This window comes from Scardinius erythrophthalmus, assembly GCF_964197995.2.
Source record: "Scardinius erythrophthalmus genome assembly, chromosome: 16".
NCBI lineage: Eukaryota > Metazoa > Chordata > Actinopteri > Cypriniformes > Leuciscidae > Scardinius > Scardinius erythrophthalmus.
In genome coordinates, this window is record NC_138236.1 from 21323451 (window position 1) to 21337253 (window position 13803).

Below are 13803 nucleotides of genomic sequence, written 5' to 3' on the forward strand. Positions count from 1 at the left end.
TGAAGGGCAAAATTATTATAGATGACCATACTGAGTTTAACCTCATCAATAATATATAACATGGATCTCAGTTTTTTCAGCAAAAAACTATTTTTATTGTTTCTGAGGGCAAATTAAAGCAGTTGTAATGCAGTGCTAAAATAGTCACACTTATCATTGTTACACAGTAAAGTCCCTTTATTTCAAGGGAGCAGTTGGACTTAACCAAAAATGAATGTACTATAGATATATATAATATATTTATGAACTAAACTATCTATGTGTGTAATATCATGAGAGCAGGTGTACGTCAGTGTGTTTGACTCTGACTCATTACGCCCTTGCATGTTTGTGGTGGTACAAGTGAAATTTTGCATGCATCCTTATTTGTGAGGATTTGCAAACCAGGTCGAAGGGAGTTTGAATTGCAAATAGCAGTTGAAGGGGCAACTGAAGATATATCACAGCGAAAGCAACAACAACAAGCTCTCAAATAAATTGCACTGTCATGATTACTGTAACAATTAAATGTATATTCACATTTAGGAGTTTTCCCCAGCATTCTCTTGGATCTACTGACCTCACTTCCTGTCTGTGTCTGTGGGTGATCGTGCCTGACAACCGTTGCCATGGGTGAAATGGAACAACTGCGAAAGGAGGCGGAGAGCCTGAAGGATGACATCACTGTTAGTGTCAATAGTTCCCCCCCCCACCCCACCCCACCCCACCCCTAAATAACTTCACTAACATTTACAGAACTTTACAGAACATCACAGATGTTAGAACATAGATCAGCTGTAATATCTGTATGTTTTGGGCTCTATAGGCGGCCCGTAAAGCAGTGCAGGACCTCACGCTGCAGGATCATGTGGCGGGGACAGCTGTTGTGGGACGTGTCCAGCTAAAGACCAGGAAGACATTGAGAGGACATCTGGCCAAAATCTATGCCATGCACTGGGGGACAGACTCAAAGTAAACACAATAATATATGCAAATAAAAGTAAAACAGGCTGTACCACATAGTCTACAAGGATATCAATATGCACATATTTACATGATACTGATATGTCATTTTTAATAGACTCGCGCTTTAATTAGGCAAAGATAAGTTAAATTAATGATCCGTTATTATAAACAGATGGATACATATAAAAAGATGTGGCCTCAGAAATTAGAATCTTGCACCAATACCTGGAAAAGGATCAGATCTTTTGCTTATACAGATTTTTGTGTGATAGTAAATTCACTTGAGATGAACACTGAGTCTTTTCATACCTTTATTTTTCATACATTTGCATTTATGCTTTGCGTTTAGGTCATAAGTATGAATAAGTATAATAAAATAAAATAAGTCATAAGTATTTAATATGCAGCCTTCAAGATCTTAAGATTTTAGTATTCATATGTTCCCTTTTAGAATCAAAACTATAACCCTGATGATATTAGCGACATCCTTCAGCATTCTCCACTAGTTGTGGTTTTCGATATTTAAATTAAAGCTTAAATAAAATAAAATATAAATATAAAATATAAATATATTTATAAATACAGAAATGTTGCTTTGGTAACATTGGAAATAAAAAATAAATGAATGCTAAATAAAAATATAACAAAAGCACATAGCAAAATTACTAAAACTAAATTAAAATAACACTGTTGTGGTCCCCTAAAATATTTAATTTCTAACCTGATGTTTCTTTTTGCCTCTCTCTCTCTCTCTCTCTCTCTCAGGCTGTGTGTCAGTGCATCTCAAGACGGTAAACTGATTGTATGGGACAGCTACACCACCAATAAGGTATTGAAAGGTTTTTCAGTTAATTTTTCCTCAGTGTGATATTAGAACTTAACTACAAAAAGGCTAAAAATCATTGAAACTATTAGTTACAGATGTAATAAATTACATCATCTGTTGCTTTAACTTGGAGCTGCTGTCACGTACATTTAAATGCAAATCGTTTCTGGTGAAGGCTATTAAGAAAATCAGTGTCTGCCAGTGGTCGCATTTGTGTGCTAGAGGGAGGAGACGCATTTTAATGACATGAAGCACGAAAGCAGGACTGAGACGCTTTCAGTTCTTTTTGAAAACATGAAAGCTGCTTTATGCAACATATTTATGATAAACCAAGGTCATTCTGATTTTATTTAGTGCTATTGCAACTTTATTTCTCACAATTGACTCGCCTTTGTATCTTTCAATTGTGACTTTAAATCTCACAGTTGATAAAGGCACACTTATGAGAAAGTATGGTAAAATTATGCAATTACATGACAATCATAGCTATTATGAAAAATAAAGTCTCAAATGAGAGAAAGGTGCCATTGAGAAATATTGGACCTCATTCATGAAACATGAGTAGAATACATTTTTATGTAAATTGTTCACAAAACCTTTGATATAAATGTTCAAATTCATTAAAGTGTTCATATTTTCAAAAAAGTTAGTACGAAAAAACATTACATACCATTTTGTGTTCTTTTAAGCTAACTGATGACACTGCATTTTGATAATAAGAACATTATTTGTCATAATAATATATAACAAAATTAATTAGTTAAAGGATAGTCCAGCCAAAAGTTTTAATTCTGTTATTATTTACTCACCTTTACGTCGTTCCAAACCTTTATGACTTTCTTTGTTCTCTGGAACATAAAAGAAGATAGTTTGAAGACTGTTGGTAACCATACAGTTTTGGTTCCCATTGACTTCCATTATGTACAAAAAATACAATGGAAATCAAAACTGTTTGGTTACCAACATACTTCAATATATATATATTTGTGTGTGTGTGTTTCGCAAAAAAAAAAAAATGCATAGAGGCTTGGAATGACATGAGGGAGAGTAAATTATGACAAAAATGTCATTTCTGGGAGAACTAGCCCTTTAACCAATTAGTTAGTTTGTTTGTTTATTGAATTTTTAACGCCATGTTAGCATCAGGGCTTAACAAATTAGTCAAATGTGAAAATAAATTACATTTATAAATAAGTATCATTGAAAATGACTCTGAAGTTTCATGAATGAGGCCCAATGTAAATCTAACCATTTGCCAATAAACCTTAATCTGTAGAATATTAACAAACCATTGTCTCTGATTGTGGTCTAGGTGCATGCAATCCCCCTGAAGTCCTCATGGGTGATGACATGTTCGTACGCACCTTCAGGAAACATGGTGGCATGTGGAGGACTTGACAACATGTGCTCCATCTATAACCTGAAGGCTAAAGATGGTAACGTGAAGGTCATGCGTGAGCTCGCAGCACACACAGGTGAGAATGACTTCAAATACTTCTCATGCAGACCGATTTAAGAACCAGTTAGCAATCCACACGAGTAATAGATTACATCAGCTAGCTGTGTCTTGAAGTCTCTGTTTTTTTAATGTATATGATTTTGTGTTGATCAGGTTACCTGTCCTGCTGCCGCTTCCTGAGTGACAGTGAGATCATCACCAGCTCTGGAGACTGTACCTGGTACATTCACTTTAAACTTCTAAGAGCTATAAACTAAAAGAGCAAAGAAAATTTTTGCTACAAATGATGTATTCAGATCAGTAAATCTTACCTTCTTAAATAACATGACCTCTGACCTTTCTCCAGTCTTCTGTGGGACATTGAGACAGGAACAGAGAAGACGGTCTTCGCTGGACATTTGGGAGACTGTATGTCTCTGGGTGTTGCTCCTGACTTCAACACTTTCATCTCAGGAGCTTGTGACTTCACAGCCAAACTGTGGGACATCCGTGACGGCCAGTGCAGACAGACCTTTGGAGGCCATGAGAGTGACATCAACGCCATTGGGGTAAGACACTTTTGACTCCAAGGCTCCCCATTGTCGACTGGATAAGTAAATGCCTTATATATTTTTATATTATATATATCCAATTTACTGGATAAGTCGTTTACTAACAGTTTTCACCACAAATTTTTTTTAGTTTGATATCTAGAAAAATGCATACACATTATAAAAATCCCCATTTAGTATTATATATAATATTATAGTATTTATTACAATTGTTAATTAACTTTTATTTTGATATATTTTTTATTTATTTGAATTTTTGTTACATTTTTTGTCATTTTGTTATATGCTTTTGCCATTTTATTTAGTTTTTTATTTCTATTTAGCTTTATTTTTGTTTCATATTTATTCATTTTAAAATATTTAAGTTTTTTTTTTCACCTAATATTTAAAATGTATATATTTTATTTGATTTCAGCTTTATTTCACTCAGCGAAAACAATTTTCATAGTTTTAGCTATATTTTATTAATTTACATGACTTTTCCAGTTCTAGAAATCACACATTTAAAATTAGACTACCTCATATATACAGGTTTTCAAAGACAGTGAGAGTCCAGCTGGTTATACAAAGACAGTCTTTGAGGGGGTGAATTATAATAAGAAATATCTTTATGTTTAGTTGTGTAAGCTTAATTTAATGCTTGTTTTGTCTTATTTTAAACCATTTTAAGTCATCTTGAGGCCCCCTGGTTGAGAACGACTGCCCTAAACCAATGTATTTAACGTTGATATGAAGATTATCTCGTACCGTTGGTAATATAAACATGAATGATTCATTAAACTGTGCAGTTTGTTGGAGAGATGCTTTTGCTTCATTAACACAATGAGCAAAAATCCCCAAAATCCAAAGTCTGTAATTATCAAGTGCTCCTGAAGATCTTAGGGTATGTTTACATGACAATGATGTACTAAAAATAGACGACAACGTTGTCAAACGATCCCCGCTCACATGGATTTGCTAAAAAGGCTGTATTATGCATGCCAGGCCAGTAGTTGGCAATGTTCTTTGTCAAGAAAAGCCCCGTGAACACATAATTTGCATTAGTGAACATGTAATAGCCTATGCATGCGCATGACTTTTACATGGAGACAGTAAAGGGATCGTTTTCAAAAGCTTGCGTTTTATATAAATTAGATGCTTCAGGGTTCAATGATTTTCGCATACCGACAGCAACATTGTCAAAATGATCCCCGTTCACACGCTTAAAAACACTGTATTATGCTGCCAGGCCAGTAGTTGGCGATATGTAAAGAAAAACTATGCGCCTAGAGACTGAACATGTAAAATGCATGCTCATGACGTCACTGCTTTCACAAATTCGCTTTTTTTTTAGTTTACACAAAGACAATAACAATATAGTTTTCAAAAACGTGCACTTTGAAACCCGTTTTCAAAAGCTTGCGTTTTCAGTCCTCCAAAATGTCGCTATTGAGTAAATGAATGACCAAAATGTATAAAAAGTTTTCTGGTTTGTTTCTGGTTTCTGAGTGTGTGTAGAATGAATGTAATCTGGACGTACTACATTTGCAATGCTACCCTTATCACGCGACCTACCAGCATCAGTTACATCGCTTCACCGCCATTCACAAATCCTTTCCCGTGGCCTCATGGGATAGTAAAGTGTCATCCGGTTACTTTCTGCCTACACTTTTATGAGTACTGTGAATTCAAACATACTTCTTTTTAGCCTACTATATAGTAGGTAAGTATGCGATTTCGGATGTAGCCATCGGGGTGGGATCTTTTGACCTGGAACAACTTAGAAATCACCTAGCAACTGCATAGCAACACACTAACAACCTCTCAAAACTCCTTACAGCCACCACATAGCACGTCCTAGCATAGTGGCAGCGAGATTTGCAATATATACATACATTTTTCTCTCTGTCACTTTTCAGTTTTTCCCCAACGGCAATGCAGTGATCACAGGTTCAGACGACGCTTCCTGCAAGCTGTACGACCTGCGTTCAGACCAGGAGCTCATCACGTTCCAGGACTCCAGCATCATGTGTGGAGTGACATCCCTCGCTCCCTCTCTCTCTGGAAGACTCATCCTCGCTGGGTACGACGACTTCAACTGCAACATCTGGGACACGCTTAAGGCGGAGAGAGTGGGTGAGTCACTGGAAAGAGATACCAAGATGGATGTGAACTTCAGGAGAATGATAAATATATATATATATATCAGATGCAAAAATATCTGTAATAAAAGAAGTGTTTGTCTTTTACAGGAGTGTTGTCTGGTCATGACAACAGAGTGAGCTGTATCGGCGTGACACCTGATGGGATGGCCTGCTGCACGGGATCGTGGGATAGCTTTCTGAAGATCTGGAACTAAAACACTTTCTCAAAGAGAGGCAAAATCAGAATATGTCAAAGACAGGGTAAAATGTAAAGGGGACAATTGAAACAGGACTATGGGATATACAGTAGATGTATAAGTAGGGAGGGAAAGAGATGTGTTTGTTGTGCCGTCAGAACGGGAAAGATTGTGAATAAGAAAACCTCATTTAGAGACGGGCTTGATCTGTAGAATAGTCTTGTCAAAGAAACCATGCAATAACAGAAAACAGTTTTTCAGGGACTGCTAACTGCAAAAGTGGGCATTTACCAAGCCATGACCTATTTGGTGATTTTTGAGGTAATTTTTGGATAGGGTCATTAACACAAGGGTGTGTTACAGCATATTATCAATATAGCATATGAAATAAGTCTTCAACACTAGTTGAATCAAGCTTACTGATATCTAAATGCATCCTGTGCTATCAAACCTACATGACAGAGGTTGCCAAATAAAAATAGTTGCGCAAGATCGAGTATACAATTTCAGTCTACACAGAATTTTCACTTTTATAAAATGTGGTTTACAAACTATAGTTAGATTAAATGAGTTTTAGTGAGATTGTCTGATTGAAACTTCTTTCAAGTTTAGTGCTAGATTTTTTTTTTGATTGTGATTTTCACTGATAGTGTCATGTCTTTTTCTGCTTATTCAGGCCAATAAAATAAAAACTACTGACAAACTTGACTAATTTTTTTCCCTATACAATTTTATCTATGGAAGCTTGTTTCCGCCACAGAATAAAAAATAAAAAAGGTAATTGCGAGTTTACATCTCACAATTCTGACTTCTTATCTCAGAATTGCATAATATAAAGCCACAATTGCGTGTTATAGAGTCAGAATTGTCAGATACACTCGCAATTCTTTCAAGTTTAGTGTTAGATTTTAACAAGTTTAGTGCGAGATGCAAACTCGCAATTGTGAGATAAAGTCGCAATTATCTTTTAAAATGTTTTATTCTGTGGCGGAAACAAGCTTCCATACATATCTGATGGAATTGAAAACAAAAATTGTGTATATAATATACTATGAGGAAATTGATACTTTTAATTGATCAAAAGTAAAAAATAAAATAAAAAAAAGTGTAAAAGATTTCTATTTCAAATAAGTACAGTTCTTTTGAACTTTCGATTCAAAGAATCCTATAAAAACATGCATCAGTTTCCACAAGAATATTAAGCAGCATTTTCTTGAACATTAGAATGATTTCTGAAGGATCATGTAACACTGAAGACTGAAGTAATGATGCTGAAAATTCAGCTTTGCCATCACAGGAATAAATTACAATTTTAAAGTATATATATATATATATATATATATATATATATATATATATATTTATAGTATTGTTTTACTGTATTTATAATCAAATAAATAGGCCTTGGTGAGCATAAGAGACTTTCAGAAACAAATTCTTACCGACCCCAAACTATTGGACGGTAGGCAGAACAGTTATCCTGGACAAATATCTGAAAACTAACAGACCTCTGACAAAATTGTTCAGAAGAGTTTTTATATTTTCCAATGACTGCAGGGCTACAGTAGTGGTATATTGCGGCATTATCATCACTTGCTTTGTGAACTGTCTTTAGGAATGACAAAAATTGATATCTGTTCAAGCATATGCTTTTTGTGAATAATAGTTTCATCTTATGTCCTCTGACAAGCTCAAAAAAGAAGAAACAAAATTAAGTGTTAATTTTATTTACATTAAAAACAGTGTTTATTTACAAAGAAACAACAAAGAAAAGGAAAAATAGAATCATCATGTAGTTTAAGGCTTAAAATTGTAGTATATACACATAGTGTTGGCTGGATTTATCCTGGTGTGTCCAGTTTTTCCTCACTCGTTCTCCTTGTTGAGTGACAGAATCAGAGCTCTCCTGTCCATCTGAGTGAATCTCTGTTTTTCTGGGGTGGACACTTTCAGCTTCATCTGATGAGAAACATGAAGATCCATAAGTGATTACATACATAACATGGACGTCTCCAGTAAAAGGAGCACTGATGTTCAAGTAGTGACTAAGAACGGTGTAATTACCTGAGAGTTGCGGTCTCTGGGTGAATTGGCTTCCCTCAGGATCTGCAGAGGCGATCTGCCCTCACCAATCAGAACTTTTTCTGTAATAAACAAGCAAATACCTCAATTTTCTAGTTTATAACCAGAGAATAAGTAAAAAAAAAAAAAAAAAACTTAAATATACATTTTTATCCTTGTGTTAGTCTTCTATCCACCTTACTTTTTTGAATATGCAAGGCTTCCATTGTCATTGCTCTCAGTTATATTAGCGGTAAAAAAAATCAGTTTGTGCTGCTTAATATTGCAAACTGGTATTTGTTTTGATATTACTTCAATCATAAACTTACTGTTTTGCTGCACATATAGTTAACTTTTACTGCATGGCCATTCTTCCAGTTATTTACCAATAGCGGCTAATGAACTGGAAGTCCTGCACACTCAAAGAAAATCTGTTATGAAAAATAAAGCGGATGGAGGAAGTAGCATCAGAAACTAGATTAAGGACGAATAAGCATGTGGCCGAGAGACACGCTCACCTCTTGGTCTTTGTTTGGCGCGCACGACCATGTTGTTGTTCTCGTTTGTGGCTGTGTTTTTGGTGGAGAGCGGTGAAGAGACAGACGTTTTTACACGTCCCTGTACCCGTCTTGCTCTGACACCAGCGGTCCCGAAGCCCACCCCCAACCACTGGGGCTTAAAAATGGCTTGACTGGGGCTGCGGGTGTCAAACTTCAGACAACGGATGTCAGACTGCACCGTTTGTACCTGGACGCTGGTCACTGGGCTGGATTTGCTGGAGGCAACAGCCGGTTGAGGCGAGAGAGGTTTGCTCACCTCTGGCTGCTCATGGCGTGACTCAGGAAGTGCAGCTGTGACCTGATGGAGGAGAGACACACATCATTTAGTCTCAGTATGGATTGTTTCTGATGCCAAAACTGGCCTATAAAAGAGTTCAGATTCCCACCTGCCCTGAAATTTTCATTGGTCACAACACAAACAAAAAATATCCATTTAAAGTTCAACTATAAAAACAAATGTATTCTTGAAAAGAATACAAACTTCTACAAAGAATCAAACAAAAATTCTTGCAAACTTGAAAAGTTTTAATTTTAAGGTACATTTAATAAAAAATGTGCGATGAATTGCGATTAATCGAGAGTTAACTCATGACATTCATGCGATTAATCACGATTAAATTTTTTAATCGATTGACAGCCCATATTATTTATATATATATATATTATTTTTTTCTCAATTTCATAAGTTTTTTTTTATAAAATTATTTGATAAATTTGCAATAAGTTATTTTATTTATTTATTTAACAATAAACTAATTATGCAGGGTATTTTAAAAAGGCAACAACAAAAACTAATAATATATATAATAAATTGGAGTTAAATAAGATTTATTGCTTTGAAGTCAAGGCTGCATTCATTTGTTGAAAAATACAGTAAAAGCAGTTTCATATAATTTTATATAACATTTCTACTTTGATATACATTTTAAAATCTAATTTATTCGTGATGGCAAAGCTGAATTTTCAGCATTATTACTCCAGTCTTAAGAGTCACATGATCCTTCAGAAATCATTCTAATATGCTGATTTGCTGCTTGAGAAACATTTCTTTTTATCAATGTCTGTCTAATATTTTTGTGGAAACCATGATACATTTTTTCAGAATTCTGATGAATAGAAAGTTCAAAAGAATAGCATTTATTTGAAATGGATATCTTTTGCAAAATTATAAATGTCTACAATCACTTTTTATCAATTTACTACATCTTTGCTGAATAACATTATAAACAATATATTCTCAAACCTTTGAAAGGCATCTAAATCTCAAAAACAAACCTGTTCGTCAGACGTCTGGGATGGGACCTCAGCTTCCTCCGGGGTCACGACAGCTTCAGCAACAGGCTCGGACTCTGTGGGTGGTGGGGCGACTGAGAAGGAATGATCTTCATTCGCTTGCGTCTCAACAGGAGGAAGAGGAGTCAGAGGACGTTCCTCCAGAGAAGATGAGTAAACGCCTTCATGACACGCAAGAAGACTCAAACTGAGCTCTTTCTTTAACGGCGAAGAACCAAGCAGTAGAGCCTCCTCCGCCTCTTCCAGCGAGGCCTCAGGATCCACCTGTACCTCCATCTGTGTGTGTCCAACCAACACGAACGGGCTGCTACATATGGAGCCGTAGCCCAGCGAAGGAGAGGACCGTGCAGGGGTGAACACGGCATCGGTGCGTTCCCTGAGGGAGGCGGAGTTCTGATCTTTTGCCATCGGGAGCAGGGGTTCTCTGAGGCCGGAATCATTTTGCTGAGCCCCATTGGGCAGGCTGGGGTGTTTGGTAAAGGAAACCGGAGGAAGAGGAGAAATAGTCTCGCCACCGGACTTGACATCATTGAGAAAGAAGGTGCTCAGCCGCCGAGCGAGAGATGTGACGCTCACTGTAAAGGAGAAAAAGGAGTTTGAGATTAAAGAGTCACTCTTTCTATTTTCTAAATGCTTGTTATTGATCTTATTGTGAACTATTAATCCATGCATAGGTTTCATTTTTTAATTTCTATTGTAAAGATTAGCATTGTAATTTTGAATCAAATCTCCCACCCCTTTCTAACAATCAACTACAAGCTCACATTCATATACAGTATCTGCCTCCATCCATCAACAACTGATGGACAGATCTAAACCCTCACCCTGCATTTTCTCTTCTTTTCTGATCACCGGTTTCACTCGGATGTATGTCACAAAGAAGAAAAGACCTGTTCTGACTTCAATCAATCGCAAATTTAATTTGGAAGGACTGAGGACAGTGAGTTTACTACAGAGCGCAACGGGCTCTGGAATTAATAATCATTTTCTCCATAGGGAAACTGATTTTTAACAATAAATTACAAACCCTTAAAGACAGACCTACTGTGAGCTATGAGGTTGTTAAATCAACAGTATATGCATTTGTTGAAGTCATCAGCCCACATTATTTTACAACAGCATTATAACTGTGGTCATTAAAAATCCCAGGATGTCCTTCGAAAAAGAGTAGGGGTGTAACCCCAGTATCCTGGCCAAATTTGCCCCTTGGCCTCTGTCTACCATGGCCTCCTAATCATCCTCATATACTGATTGGCTTCATCTCTCTGTCTCCTCTTCACCAGTAAGCTGGTGTGTGGTGGGCGTTCTGGCGCAATATGGCTGCCGTCGCATCATCCAAGTGGATGCTGCACATTGGTGGTGGTTGAGGAGATTCCCCCATTCTATGTAAAGCGCTTTGAGGTCTCAGAAAAAGAGCTAAATAAATGTAACGAATTATTATTATTATTACTAGATGTACCGCATGGCGGTACAAAATATGACCGCCGCTCAGGCCTGCACTGGCTTTCCACAAAAATAAATGACGTGGAGCAATTTGGCTGTATTGCGTGTTTATGTATATACCTAAAAAAAGTAGTAGTATGTGCATGTCTGTCTGTGTGTGTGTTTGTGTGTGTGCATGTGTGTTTGTGTGTGTGTGTGTCTGTGCATGTGGATTTGTATGTGAGTGTCTGTGCGTGTGGATGTCAGTGTGTGTGCATGCTTGCGTTTGTTTGTATTCCTGCATGTGTGTGTGTGACAGTATCATCCTAAACCAGCAACCCTTCGCTCAACAGCACCATCTACAGGCCGATGAGTGTACAGTCACTAAATGTGCACATAAATGAATTTATTTTATACCCCCCCATGGATGAAATTCTACGAAACTTAGCATACCCCCAGAGGATGTCAAGTTAATCATAAACATGAAATATGGTGCAGTTCTGAACATCTCCACTGAAGATAGGGGCGATTAAAGCAGAATAATATTGCATTTTCATTTTTTATGGGAGGGGCGCAAATCACAAATGAGTGATTATGGGCTAGGTTGATGTGGGCCCTTAAGACCAACATACCATAAAAAATTCTTCATCCTCGGTTCCACGGTTCAAGTAGTTATTTAGGAAAAACTGCATTTTTTGGGTTTGGGGGGGCCTAGCGCGTGGGGGGAGTGGCCCCCGGGGACCAAACGAAATTTTTCCGTAAAAGTCTAGTGGGGCTACATGCCCACCAAATTTCATGTTCCCCGGTGTTTCGGTGTCCCTGGTATCGTTGACGGAAAATTCAGTAGATTGACGGGAAAAAAAAAACTAAAAAACTTTGACAATCGATTATGGGCTAGGTTGATGTGGGCCCTTAAGACCAACATACTTTGCAAATTTCTTCATCCTCGGTGCCACGGTTCAGGTAGTTATTTAGGAAAAACTGCATTTTTTGGGTTTGGGGGGGCCAGCGCGCAGGGGGGTGGGGGGGTGGGGGGGGGGGGGGGGGGTGAGTGGCCCCCGGGGACCAAACGAAATTTTTCCGTAAAAGTCTAGTGGGGCTACATGCTCACCAAATTTCATGTTCCCCGGTGTTTCGGTGTCCCTGGTATCGTTGACGGAAAATTCAGTAGATTGACGAAAAAAAAAAAAAAAAACTTTGACAATCCCTATATGACCGTCATAATTATAACTGTTCATTATAACAGCATGAATCCTTTAGAGAAATGTGATTAAACTCACAGATGGTTGATTTGGTTCATGGCCTGTAACTTTATGGAAGAAAAAAAAAAACACTTCTGGAAGTGGGCAGTTAAGTTACTGTTGCACTCTAAAGGTCTGAGCTAATGAATATTAATGAGCTCTCAGCTTGAGCTCCTTTCATAGGGTTTAATTATTGTGAATGAAGAATGCAGAAACACAGAACCTGTAATGGAGAACACTTGACTTACCCTTTATTGGTGTTCGAGTAATGCCAGGCGTGGGAGAGCGGGGGTCAACAAATCCATGCCCAACTGGCTCCACCACAGGTAGAGGAGAGTAAGCCACACCCACCTACAGGAAAATATATGAAAAATTTAACTATTTTATTTTGTCCATTGCTCACTACTCTGCTCATTGGGAACCTGAGAAATGTCAAATTCACCTCACAGTCTGGCTTATCGATAAGCAACTAAATAATTTAGCACTTTAACTGGCTACACCATAGACATCATATATAATGTCTATGGGCTACACTACAAGTAAGCGTTGTTAAACTGTATGTTTGTACCTGTAAAGGTGTGCGGTCGATAGCACAGGACGGTGAACGCGGGTCTGCGAGTCTCGCTACACGCGCTGCTTTCGGCCGCTGGCTCGGATCCACCCGAGGTGTTGATGCCACAGACATCTTGCTTTCACTGGATCCCATGTTTACTCTGTATTCTACTCAGAAAACAGCACGGTTTATAAAAACTTGCATGGTAAAAAGCGAAAAAAGTAGTTAAACTAGTAGTTGATTTTTTTAAAATACATTAAATAAACAAGCACATCGTGCCATGTTACGTTTTACCAACAAGTGTTCAATAATCAAACTCACCTTAAAGCTCAAAGTTTTCCACGCTCAGTTCACTATATATTCCCTTTATCTTTCACACCAGATCAGACTGAATGTTTATGACACGTTTTAAACATGTACATGTAAACAGCAGAAATTAACAAAGAAATGCTTCAGTCTTCGTCTTCTAATCCAAACTCCTCGTGACTCGAGCGAGAGCATTTAAATGGATCATTCAGTGTTTGCGGCGATTTTTAAACCGACCAATAGGAGAACGGGAGAGTTCCTGCCTC

The 13803-nt window shown here is 37.4% G+C and overlaps 2 protein-coding genes across 2 annotated transcripts; one reads left to right on the top strand and one right to left on the bottom strand.

The window, feature by feature from the left end:
- The first annotated feature begins 461 nt into the window (after positions 1-461).
- gnb3a (guanine nucleotide binding protein (G protein), beta polypeptide 3a) lies at positions 462-6801 on the top strand. Its single transcript, XM_081388274.1, has 8 exons — positions 462-665; positions 806-951; positions 1711-1774; positions 3084-3246; positions 3384-3450; positions 3577-3778; positions 5680-5896; positions 6013-6801. The coding sequence occupies exons 1-8, from the start codon at positions 609-611 to the stop codon at positions 6117-6119; spliced, it is 1023 nt and encodes a 340-aa protein (XP_081244400.1). The 5' UTR covers positions 462-608; the 3' UTR covers positions 6120-6801.
- Positions 6802-7625: 824 nt separating this feature from the next.
- Positions 7626-13762, bottom strand: cdca3 (cell division cycle associated 3). The gene is made up of 7 exons (XM_081388141.1): positions 13553-13762; positions 13247-13398; positions 12927-13029; positions 9998-10590; positions 8681-9020; positions 8166-8245; positions 7626-8060 (listed from the first exon to the last, which is right to left on the bottom strand). Exons 2-7 carry the CDS (start codon positions 13382-13384, stop codon positions 7968-7970), a joined length of 1347 nt encoding a protein of 448 aa, XP_081244267.1. The 5' UTR covers positions 13385-13398; positions 13553-13762; the 3' UTR covers positions 7626-7967.
- Between the last annotated feature and the right edge of the window lie 41 nt (positions 13763-13803).

Bases quoted from the DNA above. Each gene is read 5' to 3' on its own strand.
- gnb3a (XM_081388274.1), top strand. From the start codon at position 609: ATGGGTGAAATGGAACAACTGCGAAAGGAGGCGGAGAGCCTGAAGGAT. The intron at 666-805 runs GTTAGTGTCAAT...TGGGCTCTATAG, and splicing joins GCCTGAAGGATGACATCACT to GCGGCCCGTAAAGCAGTGCA. The intron at 952-1,710 runs GTAAACACAATA...TCTCTCTCTCAG, and splicing joins CACTGGGGGACAGACTCAAA to GCTGTGTGTCAGTGCATCTC.
- cdca3 (XM_081388141.1), bottom strand. From the start codon at position 13,384: ATGGGATCCAGTGAAAGCAAGATGTCTGTGGCATCAACACCTCGGGTG. The intron at 9,021-9,997 runs GTTTGTTTTTGA...CTCCTCCATCAG, and splicing joins CCCAGACGTCTGACGAACAG to GTCACAGCTGCACTTCCTGA. The intron at 8,061-8,165 runs GTAATTACACCG...GTTTCTCATCAG, and splicing joins CCAGAGACCGCAACTCTCAG to ATGAAGCTGAAAGTGTCCAC.